General features: G+C 44.5%; 1 protein-coding gene across 4 annotated transcripts in view; it reads left to right on the forward strand.

Annotated features, from left to right (window-relative positions):
• Positions 1 to 23,446, forward strand: part of Fggy (FGGY carbohydrate kinase domain containing) — a 364,828-nt gene that overhangs the window by 212,212 nt on the left and 129,170 nt on the right. For all 4 annotated transcript variants that reach the window (XM_051164348.1, XM_051164353.1, XM_051164357.1 and 1 more), the window contains one exon: positions 20,891 to 20,998. In XM_051164348.1, coding sequence (XP_051020305.1) covers positions 20,891 to 20,998 — 108 coding nt within the window. The remainder of the gene's footprint in view (positions 1 to 20,890; positions 20,999 to 23,446) is intronic.

Raw genomic sequence — 23,446 nt, forward strand, 5'->3', positions numbered from 1 at the left:
AGGACCTACTGTTTGTTGGTGAAGGACATGTAAGCACTGATCAGTTTGTAGTATGTCCTGTAAGTTTTGTTTCCTTTTCTGTGTGTGATATGTGTGCTGGAACTGCCCTGACAGGACCCACCCTGTGCCACAGAGCCATGTGCCTGGTAGCTGGGGCTGTGGACAAGGCTTTCCTAAGGCAGTGCACTTGAACTGGGAGACTGAATATGTGGCTAATAGTCCAGTGTTAAGTGGGAAGGGTGTGTGTGTGTGTGTGTGTGTGTGTGTGTGTGTGTGTGTGTGTGTGTGTGTGTGTGTGTGTGTCAGTAGCTGCAAATGGAGAGAAAAACAGCGAGTGAAGCAGCCAGTGTCCGGGGACGTTGGCAGCCCTGGTGTGGGGTTGGAAGGAAGGCTGAAATGAGCAAACAGGGGAAGCAGGGGAGCAGAATGGAGCAGGACTGTGAGCCTCTTGTTAAGGCTTGTGATCGGCTGTACAGACTCTAAATGCAGGGATGACGGCTGGTTCTACCAAGCATGTAAACAGGTGCAGTTTGCAGAACGTATTGAAGTGATACATGAGTGGATGCCAGGAGGCCAGGTGGAGGGCATTGGAAGTTGGAGTGACAGGATAGTCAAGGTGATTAGTCTGAAGTTATGGTGCGAGACAGTAGAGAGCTGTGTAGATCTTCCCAGGAGCACTTAGGGGCAGCGAAAGCAATATGGTTAGAGAGCGGATGAGGTAGGAGCAGCTCAGAGAGGATGCAGCAGAGGCTCCTTTGTTGCATCAGCCCACCCTCTCACCTGACAAAAGCAGAAATGAGAGAGGCCAGTAGACTACTTGGATTTTCCTGGGCAGGATGAACTTATGAAAACAGATTTTTCTCCTAACACTATCTACTAAGCTTTTATGTGAGAGATTTTACAAAGTTTAGCCTTGTCTCTTAACAAGGATCGCCCCAAGAAGCAACAATGTAGACATGATCCTACTTTGATTATCATCCTGCCCCAATGCCTAGCCTGAGTGGAACAAAGAGGAAATGCTAGAAGCTCAAATGAGGGGGGAGCCTTGAAGAGAATCATTCTGCCTTTTTGCTGTAAAAATACCAGGGTCATAAAAGATAAAGGGAGATGCAGAAAGGGCTCAGAGTGATGGCTGCCAAGGAAGCAACAGAAGAGCCTGTGCTGCATCATTGCATCCTCTACCACAGACACTGCTTTGTTCTTTATGGCTACAATCGAGAAAGGGCACTGAGTGTGATAAATGATATGACTTTAATAAGGTTTGCATATTAGGTCATAGGATTGCACCAACTCTTAGTTCCTGACCAGGTAATTGTGTGTGTTTATATGCAAGAATATCCTGTATTTATAAACTCTACACTGAAGTGTTCATGTAAGAATGAGCCTTATACCTGCAACTCATTCCCAAATGATCCAGGAAAAAATGTATAATACAGTATAAATATGTGTGCACTAGTAGGTGCCTACACACTTACATGTATAATATGGACAGCAGGATTAATTGGGAATATATGGATGAAGGACATTCAGAAATTCCTTTTACAGTTTTACCCATTTTCTATTAAGTGCGATATTAAGAGTGAACTCATTATTGAATAAAATGTTTTTAAAAATCAAAAAGGAAAGAAGGGAGAGAGGAAGGTGGAGTGAAACAAGAGTAGGAAGGGATGAAGGGGCCATGTGACAGTCAGGCCAGAGTTACCATAACTGTCCTGATAAGTTAACATGTCACTTACTGCAAAACTCCTCTTGAGAATTCATTTTAGGAATCACTGTATGGAATAGGAGTCTATAATTTTAACTTTTTCCCAGTAAGAATCATTGTACAACTGATCATATTTTTCTTATAGGACTGAGATCAAGAAAGCTAAGGTTGTTACTATAAGTTGTTACAAACCTAGTGGCTTAAGTAAACATGTTTACATGTACACACACACATACACACACACACACACACACACACACACTCATGTTTCTGCAGAATGCAAGTCCTAAATCAGATTCACTCAGCAGAAATCAAATATTCATAGGCCATGCACCCTTGGGAGAGTATCCTCCCTTGGTTTGCATTAATGCCTAATGTGTTCCTTGGCATGTCACATTGTCACTCTGATCTTGGCTTCTCTGACCAACACCTGCTCTTCTGTCCATCAGCTCCACTACAAAGGTCAGTTATGGCTACGTTTAGGATGCCCCTCCCATTTATTCAGGCTTATCTGCTTATTTTAAGAATTTTAACCACATTTACAAATCTTTCCCCCCCAATTTTAACTAACAATTTCAGGCTAACTCAAGAGGCAGGTTTGGTTTGGACGCTCTGTGAAGGCTCTGGTGACGCTATTTTTGTCAATGGCATTAGGGAAAATGCAATCTAGGTGAAGTTGACAGTATGAGTTGTTTAGATTTATAATTTTTGTCTCTTCCTTTAACTTTATTATTTTGATTTGTGTGTGTGTGTGTGTGTGTGTGTGTGTGTGTGTGTGTGTGTGTGTATGTGTCAGTGTATGCCATGTGTGTGCAGCTGCCTGCAGAGGCCAGAAGAGGGCATTGGATCACCTGGAGCTGCAGAACAGAATTTTGTGAACCACTGGACGTGGGTGCTGGGAACCAAACTTGCGTCCTCTGCAAGAGCACTAGGTACTCTTTACAGCTAAACTGTCTCTAGCGCTTCATTTCTTCTTGTGGACTTTTATCTAATTGTTTGCCATGGCCTCTGGTATTATGTTGACCTATTTTATTCATAAAATGTATTCTTACCTAAGACATAATATACTTGAAATGTCTCCAGTGCTGTAGAGAGTATATGAAGATAAGTATATATTTTATGAATTGAGGAAATTATTTCTATAGTGCTTAGAGCAGATGAACCAGCATGGGAGGCTCCTCTAGAAAACAGCATTCTGTTGTTGCAGAGCTCTGCCATATACACTCATCCTCTCTAGACAAGGGGCTCTCGGCCCTTTTTCATCCCCAGGGTCCAGCACAGAACCTGGGACTTGGTGAGGCACTGGGTATTTATTGGATGGATGGATGGATGGATGGATGGATGGATGGATGGATGGAAGCCACTTCCCAATTATTACTGTTGAAAGCTAGGAAATGCTTTTTGCAAACTGAGCCAAAATCTAGCTCTTTGCTAGTCTCCTATTGAACAACTTGAGCCAGTCATGATACTGTTTTTACCTCCTTCCAGCATCTGGCATGGCCAATGAGTCGTGTGACATGTGAAGGGATGGATGAATGAGTCAATCACACAACACTCTGCTGCCAGCTATTAGGCTTAGCTGCTAAAGATGCTGAACTCTGTCTGAACTGAAGCCAGGTGGTTAAAGAGGATTTAATCAGAGAAGAAGTAAAATATTCTCTTTAATGGAATAATTGCTTATTTCATTTTCTCCCTAAACTTGGCCATTCATCTCATGCTGTACTCTTAATTTATATATGTTCTCCTGAAGAATTAAAACTGATTATTCTGAATTAAGACTTTGTGCTCATAAATAATTGTCTAATATGAAATGAGAAGGCTCCAGATTCTGGTATTAGTTTTAAGGGGTTGAATATAGCAGCAAGCTTAAGTTTACCTTCCTAAGGACAAAATTGGACAGAAAGAGGGATGCTTGTAGATGCACTTCTGAGGAAATAGATGAAGAAGGCTAGCTGTTATAAAGCAAGCAGGACAAGTGTACCATAATAACTTCTAGGACTTTATACTGGCTTTCACATGTATGTGCCTGTCTTTTCAAACAGTATTTCATCTAATATTTTTCTTATAATACCCAATGTCAGAAAGCTTGGTGAATTGGAATTTTCTGTATAGAGAAGTGGGAAGGTTAGCTCATATTGTCCTCACAGCTCCGACCACCTTCTATTCACCATGGATACTCTACTCTAGCTGCCTGTATCAAGGCACCATAGTCATCTTTCTCCCTGAGGTGGATTTAAAGACCCAGAGACCAGATTTTACATGAGAGACTTGCTAAAGTATCAAGATGTTTATGTCAGGGGACTCTGGGCATGTAAGATGGAGGTGGAAAATGTCAGAGGTCTAGGGAAAGAGACCAAGGCTCACTGCTGTGTCTAAGATAGTAAAACAGAAGGTAGAGACAGGGTGCATAGTCACAGAAGATAAAGAAAAGTATAAGGGTGTCATCTCTAGCTCTTAAACAGGACCCCTTTCAAAAAGATATGCTGAAGAACAGGAATTATCCACAAATGGGACTGAGCCACCAAGAAGGTCCATCATGATCAGGGAGCCCCTGGTGTAGACCCTACAGTAGATGGGCAGAAGCATGTTCCTGACAGTCAGTCTTGCACCATGCCCTGAGGCGAGTTGAAATCAGATCACAGATCTACAAGTAATTTTCTTAGAGTCTGTCCCCTGTGTGGAGAGCTCATTCCCAGCTGGAACAGAGTGCGGTTAAGACAGAAGCCTCTTGACACCGTTCTCATATAAGCCTAGAAGTAGCTGTGGCTGCACAAGAGCAAAGTTTTAACAAGGCCACATGGGAACTCAGACTGGAGGTGCCCTGAGGACTTTTAAGTGTTACTAGTATATGATGGTGATGATGATGATGATGGTGATGATGATGGTGATGATGATGGTGATGGTGATGATGATGATAATGATGATGGTGATGGTGATAATGATCATGGTGATGATGGTGATGATGTTGGTGATGATGATGGTGATGATGATGATGATGGTGATGATGATGATGGTGGTGATGATGATGATGGTGATGATGATGGTGGTGGTGATGATGATGATGATGATGATGTGATGATGATGATGATGGTGATGATGATGGTGGTGATGATGATGATGGTGGTGGCGATGATGATGATGATGTGATGATGATGATGGTGATGATGATGATGGTGGTGGTGGTGGTGGTGGTGGTGATGGTGATGATGATGATGGTGGTGATGATGGTGATGATGATGATGGTGATGATGATGATGGTGATGGTGATGATGATGATGGTGATGATGATGATGTGTTATAATGGTGGCATGTGGTGCATGTGTAGAGAATAGAAGGCAACTGTGTGGAGTCATTTCTCTCTTTCTACCTTCCTGTCACTTCCTGGGGATCCAACTCCAAGCCAACACAGCGAGTGCATTTACCTTTCAAAAAAGTGGAAATACTATTGGAAATATAGAAAGGAGTTTAAGGAACAAATGTGACAGGAAGTGGCTTCTCTGCGCGCCAGTCACCGTGCAGCTGCTTCCACAGATGACACATACCCAAGGCTCTCCCTCCCTGCTCCTGAACAGACAGGTCTCATTGTCCGTCAGCCTATAAAACAACAATACAAGGCTGGATGAGGTGGGGGGCACATGCCTATCATCCCAATACTCTGGAGGTTGAGGAATTGTTAGTTTCAGGTTAGCTTTGTCTCAAAAAGAGAGGGGGAGAGGGAGAAAGGACAAAAATCCTACGATATGCTGTAATATCTCCCGACCCAGGTGCCTTTTTTGTTCCTGAACCCTGCCAATTTATTCTCATCACAATGACCAAGGAGGTCTCCTCCATCACAGCTCTGATTATATATCGTACCTTTGCCAAGAAACGTGCACTGTTTTCCCATTTCATGGAAAATTAAAGTCTTTGAACCTACAAAAGATCAAGCCAGCCCTACAACACCTGGCATTCTTACTGCCTTCAACTCCTGTCACTCTTCGTTTTCTCTCCACTCCTGCCCTGCAAATTTGTGAGTTTGTTTACACATTTCTACATTCAACATGTCATAAAATGGAGAGGATTTATGGAGCCACATTCTGCCCTATTCAGTTAACACAGCCAATGAACACTTGAATAATTACCATGGTGATTTTGAAATATGTAAATTTATTCTTATATTGACTTTAATAAGCATTGTTATCCCAACCTAGTGTTGAGAAAGTGTGAACTTCCCAGTTGTATAGTGAGTAGCAGACCTGTCTTGAACCCATCACTGGAAGCTAAACTCTGTTTCTTCTTCTTCTTCTTCTTCTTCTTCTTCTTCTTCTTCTTCTTCTTCTTCTCCTCCTCCTCCTCCTCCTTTAGATAACATAGTGATTCATTACCTTTCAATTTTTAAATGCTAATAAGAAAGGAACAATGGCTGCTGAGAGACATTGGAATTGGATAGTAGAAAAAAACCTGCGGAATTAAATCAGCCTGTACATTTTAAAGATGTGTTGACCTCAGAGTGGAAACCAAAATATGTGTTACATTGCAGAAGGGGTTTTGTCTTTGTTTCCACAGAAGAAAATCTGTGTATACCATCAAAATTGATAAAGATTAGATTGGCAAAGCAGAGCTCTCTTGAATAAGGAGAAGCAATAGTTCATCAGACAGCTTGGTCATCCAGTCAAACTAACTTATAAACACTAGCATATGCCTTTCATTTGATCAGATATGAAAAATTAAAACAGAAATATTTTGAATGATAATTTACCAAAGGTACACTTGCCTGACTGGCATAAAATGAAAAATGAATGTTCTTAAACCACATATCTTAACTCCATGTCAGAATATTAGATGTAGATTGCCACATGGCATATGGCATATTGGACATCAGCTTTTGATTTTTCTTCAAAATAATAAGGATATTTTTATTGTTTGCTATTAAAAATACAGTTAAGAGATATAAAGTCTTTAAGTAAATTCAAAGTGTTACTACAGTTCAAACTTGTTTTCCAAATCTCTATGTGTTAGAGTGATTTGGAGCTAGGATAAAATATTTGAACAGGGAAGTGCTGGCCCACGCCTCTAACCCCAGCAGAGACTGCAGGAGAGAATGGGGGGAATGGTGGTATGAAGGTGGGGCTGGGAAGAGTGGAGAGAGGGGGCTGTGATCAGGCTTTAAAGTGAGTAAATAAGTAAGTGAAAAGAAAAAATAATCTATAAATAGGGTATGTGATTTCTCTAGTGTGCAAACATCCAGATTAGGAGCTGTATCTGAGTTTTTTCCAGGGGTGGTGGGATTAGAGAAGTGCGCCCCCACCATCCTGTCTACTGTCGCTCTAGAATTTACAACACAGCTACCATGCAGAGCTCTTTCTACTTCGTTAGCACTTAAGAGAGCATGAATTATGTTTAGCAGCTAACTTTGTCGCAACAGAGGGAATGCTGCTGTATGTGATACTGGCCGTTTACTTGATGAGCCGTCAGAACGCAGTTGCAGGGAAAACCTTATTTGGGGTCACAGAATAGACTCGTATGCCATTTGACCCTTATCTCATCGCTGGCTCGAGTGACACTCAGTGATCTCTGCATGAAGTCCCAGATCTGCAGAGGAGTAAGACCCGGAGAAGCATATGATCTGTCTCAAAGGCCGTCCATGCTTGAAGATCCACGGCATCTTGCCGTTCTGTAACTCACACTAGCCACTGTGGTTTTCAGGTGCTAGCCTGGAGCCGAGGAGAGGAGATAGGAGGATCTGCATGGAATATGGGGGTGCCTCCTCCCCACAGTAAGGGTTCTATGGCATCTGTTTACTACCACCGAGGACAAGCTGCTCTCCTGTCCTCTGCAATTCTATGTAATTATAACTGCAGCAGCTTTCTTCTGACCAAATCAACACTCTAAACTAAATGAATAATGCACTGTCTAGGGAAGGTCGAGTAGGTGATGGTTTAGGTGAAATATTCAGTCAACAGAAACCCCAGTGGCCTAATACATGAAAAGAAAGCGCTCAGTGGAACACTTACTGAAGACCTGCAGAGTGCCCATGTTCCAGGCAGATTTGATTTTCAACAGGCTCAAGGTTTTTCTGGTACTTTTCTGCCTCCTAGCAGGCAGCTGTTCTTTCAGAAACCAAGACATTTGCTTTGTATATAAAATCTCAGTTCCTGGCCCTGAAACCCTAGGAGGCAGCTGCTCTGTAAAGTCTCCTGGGAGCATCAATTAATACAAATGCCTCAAGTGTAAACATCAGTTATCTTCTTACATCAACCCATTAGAGATACAGATTGAAAACTGAGCCCTCTTTGTGGTCCAGCCTAAGAAATGAGACCCAGATTTCTTCCACCCAAACCTACTTCTGTCTTCGGCTGCTCCCTCACTCCTAGAGACTCCTTTGCTGTCTGCATCTTACCAGGATTAAGTCGACTAGTCTATAGTTTGAGCTCAGACAGAAATGTGCATTAAATATTTCCCAGTGACGTAATAGAGAGTCCAGAAAGCCAGATTCTCAGCAAACGGCAAGGCAAGAATGCCCTGGACCCTGAAGAGATGAGTGAGGGCAGCACATGGTGACTTTCTATGCTAACCTGCCTCGGGTTTTCAACGGCTTGGTGGGAAAATCCCTCCCGTCTGTCTTCTCAAGACGGGACCCACAGAGTGACCAGGCTCATCACTTGCTGCTGTTATTCCTAGTGGGGACTAAGATGCTCCTCTCCTGTACTGTGGGCTAAGGGCAGTCTCCAGAGTCCCCATCTTAGTATCTCCACATGAGCTCTTCACATGGAAGGCTGTTCTCTCCTGCCAGGGCTCTGTCCTTGGTCACTTCACCACCCCATGAGTCAAGTTGGAAATTAAAAAAATAGCGCCTGCCCCTGGTATCTGTCCCTGAGATGAGAGCCAGGTTCTCAGCCCAATGACATCAGCTGATGGCATACGCAGATGACATTATGGGTTCTCTGGAATTCACAGGTCTGCAGGCCAGGCCAGATTCTTTATCTGTGTCCCCCAGTGGGTACAGAGAGAGGGAAAGTCTACAGACTCCTGAAGTAAGCTTTACTCAGTCACACAGAGGTTTGTTTTTGTTGTTGTTGTTGTTGTTTCTGGCAGGGCCCTCAGGCTTGCAGTGGGTCCATATCGCTTCCCTGGAGATGAGAAAAGTCTAGGAAGGAGAACTGCTGGTCCCTGGAGCCCGAGATGCTCTTTGGCTCCTGCGCATGCGCAGAGGTGGCCACTTACCACAGGAAGATGTGAGGGTCCAGATCAGATCTACATCTGCCACATGACATCTGTATGGCCATGGGAAGGCATTCAGCTCCAAGAGCCATGGTTTCTTGTCAGCAAACTAGGAAATGCCAGGATCACTGTGGAGATTACCAATAAAAACTGCATTCCCATGTAGTAACTGCTGGGCAAATGTTAGTCCCTCTTCCCTGCCACCCACTCCCACTGTGTACATTTGTTAGGCTTTTTGTTTAAAAAATAAGGGCAGTTATCACTGTCATTGCTTTGCAAACTGAATACGTAAATTAATAATGTGCAGTTTCCATTTAAGCCACCCTCAGCGGCCTGTGGCTGACCATGCCGTATATTTTACTGACAGTTGTTTTCTTCCCTTCTCTTTTCTCCTAAGGAAGTCCAGATGGGCCCCGGATTTTCTCATACCCTAAGAGACCCACTGCAGGGGTTGAGCTTGGGTCTGCTTCCCATCCAGATGATCTGTTCATAACAAAAGCCGCCTCCTGGCCATTGCCCACAGCTGAATCCTGTTACTCTGCAGCCATCCTTTCATTTGTTTCTGATTGTTTGCATACCTTACATATTAGTAGGGGTTTCTCTAGTGTACAGTCAGGGGTTGCGCACCCCAGATCAACTACCCCCCCCCCGCCCTCGCCAATGCCCTTTCTCCTTTGAGTCTCACTGCCTGCCTCTGTGTTACAAGCCATCTCTCTCTCTCTTAACTCATTTAAATGTAAAACAACTTACAGCTCTTTAAACAGGGGTGGTGGGGTAGGAGGGTGGGGAGGGTGGGGGAGGTGGAGGTTGGAGGCTTACTTAACCTCAGAGCACAGCTGGTGACTATATTGAAGAGGGAGGAGAAAACAGGGCTTGTTTGGTTATGCCCCCCCCCCCCCCACACACACACACACATACACTTTTTCTGATACAGGATATTCCACAACTTTATTGAATTGACAGGGTACATATCTACTCATGGCTCAGAAGAGCTGAGCTGGAGGTAGTTGATGTCAGTCTGCCCTGTCTCCGACTCTTGTTTTACCACTTAAGAAAACAAACAAACAACCAAATCATTTCAGAAGAGAATGGCCTTGAGTTGGATTTGTTTGCATCCTGGTTTGGTCTTAGTTGTCACACGTTAAGTTAGAATTTGAGAGTGAACCCTTTGAACCTTCCCCCCATCAAAATGAGTATGGCAGGCTGAGGCCTATCTGGGTCTTACAGCTAGGGGCAAATATGTGAGACTGGGCACCTGGAGATGTGCATGAGGAGCTTCAGCTGTGCTGGGCAAACACCTTTCTCTGTATCACTTCTGCAGCCACAGAGGCAGCTACCCCGTGTGAATAGCTTTCAGTTCTCTTTGTCTAGCCATTTTGACCTCACCCTCTGTGTGAGGCCAGAACTGGAGGAAGAGTCTCAGGAGCAGATTTCTTCATGCCTAGCTTTATAGTGGGGCACAGAGTGAGTTGTTTGGGAGAATATTGTCCAGAAGACAAGCGCGGGAGCTTTGCTTCACCTACACCACCCATATACCCTTTCTCTTTTTCAAATTCATCGCTTCTCTTTCGTGTGTGTGTGTGTATGTGTGTGTGTGTGTGTGTGTGTTACTAGAAACCCAGCCGACTGCCCAGGGCTAGTGACGTCATGGATCGTGGAGGAGAACCTACAACCATCACTTTACTAAACCAGAATAATTCCTAACCATCCTAATTCCTTATCTTTATACCCTGAGGTAAGTGTAGCTTTCACGCCTCATCCAGGAAGTTGTTCTTTATAAAAGTTGGAAGCCATTACTAAATTTTCTTAAAATATTTAAGGAATTTAATCCCATAACAGAGGCAGAGGCAGGTAGATTTCTGTGAGCTCAAGACTAGCCTGATCTACATAGTGAGTTCTAGGCCAGCCAAGACTACAGAGTGAGATCCTATCTTACCAGCCAAGGAATATACATGCAATAAACACCGAACCCCGACCCAGATCTAGTCAATGGACAGGACACTCCGCATTTGAGTAGAGAGTGGGGCATGACTTTCACACAAACCCTGGTGCCCCATATTTGACCATGTCCCCTGGATGCGGAGGCCTGGTGGCACTCAGAGGAAGGATAGCAGGCTACCAAGAAGAGACTTGATACCCTATGAGCATACACAGGGGGAGGAGGTCCCCCTCAGTCACAGTCATAGGGGAGGGGTGTAGGGGGAAAGTGAGAGGGAGGGAGGAGTGGGAGGATACAAGGGGTGGAATAACTATTGAGACGTAAAAATGAATGGATTAATTTTTAAAAATTTAAAAAAGAAAGACTTGTTACAAATCAACCAAGGTTCTCTTGCCTTTACACAAATGCTGTTAATGAGCAGGGTGTGGTGGAGCACTCTTGTAATCCCAGCACTCAGGGAGACAGAGGCAAGGAGATCTCTGTGCGTTCAAGGTGAGCCTGGCCTAAAAGGGAGGCCAGGACAGCCAAGGCTATACAGAGAAACCCTGACTTGAAAAACAAAAATAAATAAATAAATAAATAAATACAGAAACATGCTATTAATGGAGTGGAGCCTTGCTATGCTTCCTCCTGTGAGGAATCACACATATCATGCCAAAGCCACCTCTGTGGCCCAGCTCTCTCTCCCCTCTTCAGCTAGTGCAGCACTGCACTTCACTTGAGAACTTTCCTCAAGATAGCACCAGGCCTTAGTTTCCGAATTAAACTCTCACAGGAATTTCGGGTCATGAATAGGAAGCACACCTTGAAGAGCAGGTAGGTGATACAGCACTCCTACAGTTCCCCAGGGCAGCAGCCTAAGCAGGCACCCTGTACTAAACAGCACCACACTTCATCCTTGCACGTTTGTAATAGCAGTCCTGTATTTCAGATGAAGATCCCAAGAATGAAAAAACCTCACAGGAAGTTAAAACAGAACATTGACTATTAGAACAAAATTAGTGAATGGTTCCGCCCAGGAGATGGTGTCTAAAGTTAGACACTGGGATCATAGAAAAACATAGGTACAAGGGAAACACAGGAGCACAGCCTGGCCATCACAAGTAAGGACATGTATGCCAACACCCTGTAATAAAGGACTGTGTGTGGGTGGCCGGGGAGTAGGCACATTATCTCCCTCTGTCGCCACCTTCTGAGCAGTCCCAGCTAGGAGGCCACCCCAGGTGTCCTTCCACCCTACCTACAGTTTGCACAAGAGAGCTGGTTCTCTGAATAGTTAACTTACAGTAAGAGAAGTGCCGGTCTCTGTATGTGTGAACCCCTTGGCAGTTAGTACTATCAGTGCTATGCTCACTCTTGGGGAATGCCACAAAGAGGAGAAGGTACTCCTGGCAACTTCACATTGAAGCAGCAGAGCTAAGACTCCATCTGGCACAGGCAAAGCATCTTCCTTAGTTCTCTGCCCTCCCCTCTCCTGCACTGTCCTCCCTTTCCAGACCCACAGAGGAGCCCCGCAACTGTCTTCTCACAATTTGTTTGTGCTATGGAAAAGATGCATGAAAGATTTGTGTTTCCTTAAAGTCACAGCTCAGAGGGTTCAAAGCTGAAAACCTGGTTTGAGCTCATGAGAGCCAGATAGACATTTGTACACAGGAGGTCAGTATGGCTTCTCCTTTGTACCCAGAGAAGACCTGAGTAAACATTTGGATGGCTTCAAAGTTGGCTCTTCCGTGTGTCTTGTAATGCAGCTCTGGGTGTGTTGAAGTACAAGTGAATGAGAAACACATGGCTGAAGCTTCTGCTGTGATTACATGCGGGTCTTGACGTGATAGAGCATGAGGGACTCAGCGCTTACGGAGTCCAACTCTACAAGTAATCATAGGCAACATTGGGCTGTGCCCCCCACCCCACCCCCGATTCCAAATTCAAGGGCTGTTTGGTTGGTTGACAGACATTTTCAGTACATTCCTGCATGCTCAAACTGCTGGGCCTAGGAGATCGTTTTGAATAGCCTTCGTAGATACTGTTTTTGTTCAGACTAAAAGAGACTGGGGTTTCTGGGAAGGGCAAATGCTTCATTGGAGGGTTATTACCTTTTATACCCCATCCACACAAAAGGCTTGGCAAACCTGAGCGTTATGAACCAGGTCTCATTTGAAGGCTGTTGCACATGTTTTCCTCACCCTACTCTGGTGCTCTGGAGCTCAGGCAGAGCCTTGTATATGCTAGGCAATTATTGTACCACTGAATTATACCCTGTCATAACAGTTGGGCCAATTTTATATTTTATCATCTATCATTGCTCTTAATTTCAAGGGCACTGCCATGTTACTAAAATAATAACCATGTCCTGAATTTTTATAGTAATTTAATTTACAACGTGTTTTAATACATATTTTAAAATGTATTCATAGATGCATATACTTATATATATAACAGCCTACAATATAAGAAATGCAGAGTTAAGGGAAGATGCAGGCAAGAACATTCCCTAAGTTATTAGGGAGGAAGTAGGAGTCCAGATTTGGTAGACCAGAGGATGACAGTATTGAGCCTAGCCTTTATTTCTGGTTATGCGTGTGTGGGTGTTGGTAGGTGCACTTGAGTGCAGGTACAGGCAGGATACAGAAGAGGGGGCTGGAATCTCCTAGCTGGACTTACAGGCAGTTTTGAGCCATGCCATCTGTGTGCTAGGAATGAAACTTGGGTCCTCTGAAAGAAAAATTATTGTTCTTAACCTCTGAGCCATCCCCAAAGCCCCTGATCTGAGTCTCAGCCGGACATATAGCCTTTCAGTCTGGGCTAAAACGATGAAGCATCAGAGATGAAAAAGAAGATGGCTCACTGGGGGAAATTTCAAGTTGTTCAAAAACACAGGCCTTGGTCTACGATAAAGCTTAACCATGGCAGGGATGAGAATTAGGAAACAATAATATTTATTGGGATTAACTCTGACAAATAGGGAAAAGCCAGATCAGAAGTGTGTCATTCCTCACGGATCAATGTTAAGTGACAATGCCATCGGGTTTTGTTTTAGGAAAGTCACTTGCTGGACATACGGAGGTGGAGAGGGTGGAGGAGAGGAGAAAAATCTGCTGAGATGAGGAAATCCCTTTAATTACTGTTGACATAGTACAAGAAAGCATGGGGCATAATACCAAGGCGGCTGGCTGCAGTAGAAGACGGACTATGCTTGGGAACAGAGCGGACAGAAAAACAGAATGACTTGTGGGCAGATGAAAAGTGAGCCAGTTAAGACAGAGGTCTTGAGAAAGAGCAAAGAGTAAGAATAGCCCTGAAAGAAAGGGTAGCAGATTCTCTTTTGGACAGATCGACTGGACATGCAAGTCACATGATTAGTGAGGGGCTCAGGAGCAGGGTCTGACTTTGAGGTAAACATATGGCACTGTACAGCATACGAATTGTCACTCCACTCACTGGCGGGGATATGCCCAGGGAGAGGTAGGTGATAAAAGGGACAGGCAAGAAGATCACAGAGAGGAGGAAGGATTTACCAAAAGGACAGACCGGTCACAGGCCTCGGGCCGGCTGAGAACTAATGATTCCTCTGTGTCAAGGAGTGGAAGGCAACCACCTGCTGCCTGCTGAGTTAAGAGCCAATGGTCGCGGTGCACGCTGTACCACACAAGTCTGCACGTGGTTCCTGTTGATGATGATCGCCACTTACTGGTGAGGAAACTACATCTTAGAAAGATGCAGGGTCACAGGGCCAGCCAGTGGCCCAGTCAGAGTCACCTCTAGCTGTTTCCCTAACCCTGAGCCTGTGCTCATGTTGCTCCATCAGCGCTCACTGCCTCAGAGATAGCAACTGCTTTTATCTTAACTGGCTCCTGGGAGAGGCGGGCACACTAGTAACTCACTGTAACCCAACCCCCAGCAGGGCACACCAAGAGGTGAACACCAATACCCTCTGCTCATAAACATCTCTCCAGGCTCTTTTTTTAAATATGTGTGTGTGTGTGTGTGTGTGTGTGTGTGCGCGCGCGCGCGCGCACGCGCACGCGCACATGCTAATTAGTCCTCAGGAACTTGGCAGAAATTGAGGTAGAAATGCTTTTCCTCTGGTAAGACGATAGCACCGTCCATTTGGAGGAAGACATGACTGTGGAAATACCCAGCCCCACACAGGCCTCCTGCTGCTCTCTAAAAACCCCAACCTGGCGACAGACAGTCCAAGAGAGCCTCCTGTTCCCTCCCAGGACTGCTGGCGCCTGGAGCCTGCCTCCTGTCCTGCCAGAGGTTTAGGCCAGACCAGCCTCAGGGTGATGGGCTGAGAAAGAACAGAGGGGGCTGAGGTAGCTCCCTGCTCCCAGCCAGTCACCTCTCCCCCAAAGAGCTGTGAGCAGGCATCTGGGCTTTGCCATTCTAGCTAATCCAGCCAGTTGGCACATAGCCTGAGATGAAGCTGGGCCACTGGCATCCTCACTTAGAGCCAGCTTGAACATACATGACTAGTGGCACGAACACTTGGAATGCGGCTTCTGACCCCAGCCCTTCATTGCTGATCCTGGTAGGAGTCTGCTTATGTACCTAGTGCATCTCAGATTGTAATTATGTTCAGTGTGTTTGACTGCACATGCTCAGAGGCAAATTCAAAGTGTGGAGAAGCCTGTATCCTCACAGGTGTTCACCAGGCCCAGCCTATCCTGAACCTACAGCCTCCATGAAAGTATAGTCTTCTTGAGAACTGGGACTTGGACACAGCATTGCTCTGAAGCCCAGCTGTCCCTATCTTCTCATGTTGTAAACAGTAGTCTAAATTCAGTGTGCACCCAACAAATATTTGTTAAGGTCTTAGCCAGCTAATGTCTGAGATATAATAGTCTGAGATAGTAGTCAGTAAATACAGCCTATAAAGTTAACAGTTTTTTTTTTTAATAATAGCAATAATCTTGCTAACAAATTATTTGGGTGACAGAATAAGTAGGTACTTGGAGAAGCCCCAACAAACTGACACAGTCCCATGAACTCTGGCCATGTGAGGGCATAGTCTACTGAAACATCTCACTGTTGTGTACCGTGTGACCAGCTGGGGTGGAGTGACTCAACTTTGTGGAATCTTAAAAAACCTCAAAGAGGAAAGCATCTGTACTCTTGGCATCTTATAGTGAGGGGCATGGTGCTGAGAGAGGGAAATAGGTGGGGAGTTTCTAACAAGCATACTGAAGTGACGTCTGTTCTAGCTACTTGACCTTCTCAGCTTAGAGTTCATTTATGATCTTAGGTATAGCGATAGAATTATGCCTCTCTCAGACTGTCATAAATATTGTGTGATAATATAGTATACAATCAAAGGTTTATGGGGCATTTGTATTTTAATGTAGAACATGCGTGATTAACACATCTATCAAATGTTTAAGTTCAGTCTTAACACTAATACTAAAATGAATACCTTTGTGCCTGCACCTAGGTTGTGCCAGAAAATATTGCCAGTCTTCTAAGCGAGATAAATAGATAAATAACTCCGCCAAAAGCTAGCTATATCACTGAGGTAACTGTTAACTGATAGCCTGTTGGATTTTGCTTTAGTACTCTAGCTTTCTGAGTTTGCTTTGATTCTTGTTTTGGACACATGCCATAATAAGAAGCCTTCCAGGTCTAGCCTTTGAAAATACAATATTTTGCTCTCATCTCATGTTCAGCATCATTATTAACAACACTGAGTAAAAGAAGAGCACCTTTGTGGTGGTTTTGTAGTTGTCTCCTGTTCGTCTATCACACGAGGCCTCAGTTCAAAGAGAACTAACATTGATTTTGGGGTTTTACAAGGATAAGCTGTGTCTTGTAACAAAATTTAATGTTGACAAATGTCTTCCATTCTTGTAGAGTTTAACAATAGTCCTTCCATTTTGAAATCAAGGAGACTCAGGGTCAGAAGAGGATAATTTGCCTACTGTGTGGCAGAATGAGGAATATAATCAAGATGAGGCCTTGTCCTGACTTGTGCTCTCTCTGCTATGTACAACTATAGCAGGAAAACTTTGTCAAAAGGCTTTGGGAAACAATATCATATAACTCCAGGCAGGCATGTACTCCATGCTGCAATCCCAGTGTCTGGGAGGGGCTGAAGGAGGAGAATCCTGCCTTTTCAGATAGTCCACTTACAGGCCATGAGACTGGGCTAGCTTAAGTTCCAGGCCAAGTGAACTAAATAAGTGTGTGTGCGCGCTTGCTTGTGTGTGTGTATGTATGTGTGTGTATTTAAAATACACAAATATATTTCACACACACACGCTTATATATACACACATCCTAGCTTACTTGTCTTCAAGACACAGGAGTACTGTGTATTTTAAGTAAATCTCTTGGCTTAAGTGGCCCCTACTTCCTGTCCTTCAAGTGACTGAGTCCAAAGAAACAATGGTAAGAATGGAACAAGATCTTAATTTATCAGAAGCAGTATGAAATCTTCAGCAGTTCCCAACCTGTGGCTCACAACCCTTTGATAAACCTCTATCTCCAAAAACTATTTACATTATTATTCATAACAATAGTAAAATTACAGATGTGAAGTAGTAACAAAAATAATTTTATGGTTAGGCGTCACCACAACATGAGGAACTGCATTAAAAGGGTCACAGCGTTAGGAAGGCTGAGAACCATGGCTTCAGAGGGTTTGAGGTGACTACTTTCTAGTTTCATAATGTTGAGCACGTGTTATTTGGCTGAGTCTTCCTCAAAGTTATAAGAAGTGAGTCATGTATACCAGAGTAAGGCCCTGTACCAGGTCCCCAGGCTGGGCTGCTGGGTTGTCGCCAGCAGCACCATTAGGACGGGGAAGTTAGAATCCTGCATGGACACCTGTCATTCGTGTGGGAAATGACCTCCCTCCTCACTGAGCAGCCCCCAAGCCAAGAGAGCAATCAGCGTGGAAGGAGCAGTCACAAAAATGTTTTCAAATATTTATGCTTGCTGTGAAGGATTAAAGAACACATAAATATACAGATGTGCGTTTTCCTCCCTCAAAACAAACTGTAGCTCTTGCCCCTGAGAACACAGGGCTGGAAGCGGTGGGAAGCACACTTTGTTTCCTTACTTTACTAGGAATGTCTGATAAAAAGCATGTGTTGTGCCCAAGGAGAGATCACAAACAGAGCCATCCCAAACCATCTCCCAAGACTAAACCAAATCAAGCCTCCACTGGACACCTGTGAGTGGCAGAGCCAGTCTCTCAGCAAAGTCCTGCCGCAGTAGCATAATCCCATCTTTAAATGGTGGGGCTGGGTTGGGAGGCAGGAAGTGATGCATGTTGTGGCTAGTATTTCTGTGAGCTCGACACACATTAGGGTCATCTGGGAAGGAAACTTATCCAAGGAAATAGGGTGACTACATAGGATTGGCCTGAAGGCACATTTGTAGGGCATTTTCTTGATTGATGATTGATGTTGGAGGGCCCAGCTCACCATGGGTGGTGCCATCCTTAGGCGTGTAGTCCGGATGATACAGCAAAGCAGTGTGAATAAGCAATGAGTGAGCAGGACAGTAAGCAGTGATCCTCTAAGGCCTCTGCCTCAGCACCTGCCTCCAGGTTCCTTCCCTTACTTACCTTTATGATGAACTTTGATGGAGACATGTAAACTGAACCAAGCCCTTTCCTCTCTAGGTTGTTTTTGTTAGATGTTTTATCACAGCAGAAGAAAAAAAAACAACTCTCACTAGGGCAGTGAATAACCTTCCTAAGCCACCTGTGTGAAAATGAAAAGTATGTCCAAAGGTTTGAAGTCCACTCTGGCTTAGATCAAATCCTACCTCAGGCATTTACCATACACAAAGTATAGACCCTCTCTACTGTAGTGCATCAGACGGAGCTAAGCGTTCACAAAAAGAGATGAGTCAGCCTTGGTGAGGATCCACTCAACATTTGAAACCTTGGACTACGAATGAGGACTTTCTAACTCACCCCAGCGCATTCTATGAGTCTGTTCAAAGCATGAGTAACTAAGGTTAGTGCGGAATAAAATCTTAATGGGCAAAAGCCAGAGTGAAGAAGCTGAGTGTTGGCTAGTGTGTGTTCACTTGGCTGGTGTATTTCCCATCTCTTTCACAGACTGCACACGGACACACCTGTCTGAGTGGCTTTCCTCTTAATTCACATGCAGGCTCCTCTGAGAGGCTAGACCCTCGCTTCTGTACACTTGGAACTCCTGTCAGCTTCCTTCGCTCCCTCATCACTTTGCCGTCCCACCCTTGTGTGAGAATTTGATCACTCAGCTTCGTTCACTCCCTCATCACTTTGTGGTCCCACCCTTGTGTGAGAATCTGATCACTGCTTGTTTTGAAGGCAGCAAAGCAATTGTCGCAGTGAAGCAATACAAGGATTGGAGTTCTTATGACCCAGGAATTTTAGTTCTAACAGACTGTAACCCCTGCTGTTACCTGAGTGAGTGGCCATTCTGGCCTTCTCCTTCTTGAAACAGTGTGACTCATGAGAACACACACTCTGCTCTCCTTTTGTCATTTTTCTCCAGTACCTGCTCCATATGTGGGCCTCAGTAGATTTCAGGAAACATCTGGAGAAACAATGTGAGTGATTATAACCGGGAAAATTGAACTCTTTTCTTGTAGAAACTTGTCTCTTCCACACTAAAATTATTGTTTCTATTTCAGGTGTTAAATGTCCCTCTCTTTCTCCCTCTCTCTCCTTTTTTTCCATAATGGCCCCCTTCCTTGACAGTTTCTTTCCCTTTCTTTTCTTCGACTTTCTTTGCTTCTTTCACATTTGGAGGTCAGAAGACCCACTGATGTGAGGAATGAGCAGTGGAGGGGAGAGGCACCAGCATAGTTGGCACTGAGGTGATTACAGCCTGTCTCCAGGCTAATGATACAAGGTGAGGGAAAGGAGGCCAGAGTTACAAGTGCTCAGTTTTCTTCTCTATCTCACGAGCTTAGCGTAGCTCCGAGCTGAATGAACGGCTAGATTCTCTTCCTCATGATATGCTGGCGTAGACACTGAGTGCCCCCCCCCCCAAGACCCCGTTTCCGCTCTCTGAGGAATGTTGCCGCATTCATGCATCTACCTCCAGCAACCATTTCGGCTGGTAGCAGAGAGACGGGCATTGGAGCTGGGTGACTAGGTGGCCCAGCGCCTCCTGTCCTGGCTCCCTTTTTTACACACTTCCGTTTCACTAAAGGACCACAATAGTCTGCTACAATGATATTGCTGAATCTTGAACTTGAGAGCACCACTCACCCTCTGGGCTTTTTTTCACGGGTGGCCTGTTTCCCATTGTCTAGTTAACTAACTCCTGCTAGTCTTTTCAGGCCTAGGTATTTTCTAGGAATCCATTGCTCTACCTCTCTACATGTCCAAAGCAGAACATAACAAGCGAAGAGGAAAGTTGATAGTCATAAGAGCCTCATGTGATCAGCTTTAGCCTAAGTGATGCAAAGCTGCCTTGAGTGGCTGCAGCACAGCTTATGACATGAAAGAATCAAGCCTTTTCCTCATTGACTGTCCGTTAGGATTTTAAAAACCAAAGTGTAACCATTTAAATTGATTGCCTGTGGATGGCTTGCTCTCATGGACTCATACCATCAAGGATGCAGAGTTGGCCTTTTAATTTCATCAAACCAGGCAGAAAAGGATATAAATTTGCATCTTGTGCTTTGTTTTGACAAGATCACTTGTGAGAATCAGGAAGCCTTAGATTTCGGCCCCCAGGTTATGGGTAGCTGACCTGATGGGGCTGATCTAAGCTGTCTTCTCCTGCAGATGCAGGAAAGGGAGGAATGGGGACCACTTATTCCTGTCACAGAGGGGAAGCTAATGTGGAAGAGCTTTGCCAGCCAGCACCTGTCCAAAATGATCACTTTTGCTGCCTTGACATCTGGATGAATTGATCAGTAAGGGGTCCACAGATAGAGCCATGCCCTTCCTTAGGAGAGGATAACTTCTCTGCCATTAAAAAAAAAAATACTTAATAAGAAGCTGGATTCCCTGGTGGTCGGAGCACCAGCGGTAGGATAATAAAGTTCCCTCTACCCTTGAGGGTAAGTTCTCACACACACTGTTCTTTTTGTTTCAGATCAGCAAAGATCCAATTTTTGTACCGGGCGTCTGGGGACCTTATTTCTCAGCCATGGTCCCTGGCTTCTGGCTGAATGAAGGTGGTCAGAGTGTGACAGGAAAATTGGTAAGTTGGTACTTTCTCCAAAGGGTTGTGAATGTTACTATACCATCTTATCACATCACCCACACACCTAGTGGCTGGCACAGTGACAACTCAGAAGTCAGCACAGAGCATAACCATCAGTACCTGCGGTGTGTGGTGTGCGTTAGCTAAATGGATGGGTGCTGCTTGAGCTGCCGTGGCCAGCCCTCTCTCTCACCTGACCTGACCATCCCTTGTTGGTCTATTGAGATGGCACTGTTACCTGCTGTCATTCACTCTGTGGTTCCCTGGAGTCCTTGGGACAATTCAGCAAACCAATCCAGATATTTTTCTGGGCACTCATATCCTCTGAGGACTGTTCTTCTAGGCCAACAAATACACCTGTCATTTAGGCTAGGTTGTAAAGAGCTCCTACACACGAGCTCCCAGCGACTCATGTAATTCCTCTATCCACTTGTGCTTGGTTCTCCTGCACCCCTTCTTGAATGACGCACTATCTTGACGATTTACTTGTTATCTAAGATGTAACTATAGCTAATTTAGTTTAAGTTCAAGGTAAGCCTCTCTCGGGATGATCCATGGGAATAAGGAGGAAAAGCACTGAGAATTTGCTCAAGTAGATATGTCTCTATGTGCCTATCTGTTGTGTGAGAACAGGACAGGGAATATTCCAGCAATGGTGATAGTATTCTAACTCGCCTTCTAATCTGCTGTTTAGAACACTATAAGTTCTGTAAAGCAAGAGCCATACAATGATTCTTTTTATATCCAGCCCGGCTCTTCATCCAGAGTAGGTTTTTATTAGAAATGTGTTGAGCTGTTGGAATTGTTTAAGAGGGAAGACAGAAGATCCATAAAAGTGGAATGAGTGGTGTTAGCAGGTTCTGTGCTAGGCGGGGGAATTCTTTGTAGGGAGAAGTCGTTTGTACTGAGCCAAAGGAGATAAATGAGAACCAGGGAGGGAGTTCACATGAGAAGACGTGAAAGTGAAAAACACTTGCATATTTGAGTCTGAGTACAGTTAGTCCCAAATATCTGTGTGGTATAAATTGTTCTTTTAAAAAATGGCTCACAATAAAAGCTAGAGAGCAGAGCACGGACCACATCTCAAGGCACCGTAAACACACTTTCTGGTTTGGTTTTTGTTGCTGTGTTTAAATACTGTGATCAAAACCAACTATTCATGTCAGCTTTACACTTTCAGGAAACAGTCTGTGGCTAAGGGAAGTGAGATCAAGGCAGGAACCTGAGGTCAGGAAGTGGAAGCGTAGACTGTAGTGCAATACTGCTCGCTGCCTTGCACCATCAGTCTTTTCCAGACAGCTTTCTTAGCCAGCTCCGCTCCACCTGCGTAAGGAGGCTGACGCCCACAGTGGGCCGGGCCCTCCCACATCAATCATCAGGATATCGCCACTGGTGAATCTGGTCAAGGCTACATTTTAGATGACACTAGATTGTGTTGAGATGGCAATAAAAACTAACACGATCCATTTCTTCTCAACACGTCACTGTTTAAACATAACTTTTCCTCCTGTCCCCAAGATCTGAAGTCAATATCATAATTTTAAAAAACAGTTCAACTTAGAAGTATGCTAGTTTGTTCAGTGGTGAAGAGCACTGTATCTTTTCTGGCTCTGGGGCCCTTGCAGTTTCACTTGACTAAGAATTAGACCCACATTGCTGTAATGGATGCAGAGACCCAGGGCAATACAAGGTGCTGAGAGTAACTGAGAGCTGCATGCTCCACCCTAAGCAAAATATTTTTACCATCCTATTTGGGGCACAGTGAACATTGAGAAAGACCAAGTGGAAAGGAGGTAAGTCAGAAGATATAGGGAGGAAGGGCTGTAAAAAGCCTTCCTTCTGGGCTCTATACAATGGCAGTCATGAACTCTCACTGGGTGTGGTTGTCTGCACATGGATGCGTCCATCAGGAGCCAAGACATAGATAGAGGAAGGGCTAAGGGTGCCCTCATCTGTTTGCTGCAAATAGTTTCAGGGAGAGGGAAAACCATGGCCTTCAGTTATGTACTTACTAGTGACCCCATAGGGTTCCAAGTGATAGTATCAATCCAGTGGTGACACACATGACTCTTATAATGAGTCCAAATGTCATGGATCTGGAAATGGGACAGCTAGGGAAGAGGCAAGGTTGAGAGGAGTAGGGAGGGGCATAAGACAGCAGGGGTAGACAGAGTAACCAGAATGCATTATATACATATCAGAAATTGTCAATGAACAAAATTAACATATAATTAGACTCAACTTATCTCACAGATTTTATTTCTCTGATAGTTGTTTCTTATTTGAAAGGCACACATTGCTTTCCCATGAGTGACTGACTTTAGTTGAACCACACAGTGCCCAGCAAGCACTGCTCTGAGCTTGCTGATTTGCCAGAGTAGCTGCACAGAAACTTGCTTTCGGGAGACGTTTTGCCAGCATATCACTCTAAGCAGTCAGTGGGGC

The sequence above is a fragment of the Acomys russatus genome, chromosome 2, assembly GCF_903995435.1.
Source record: "Acomys russatus chromosome 2, mAcoRus1.1, whole genome shotgun sequence".
NCBI lineage: Eukaryota > Metazoa > Chordata > Mammalia > Rodentia > Muridae > Acomys > Acomys russatus.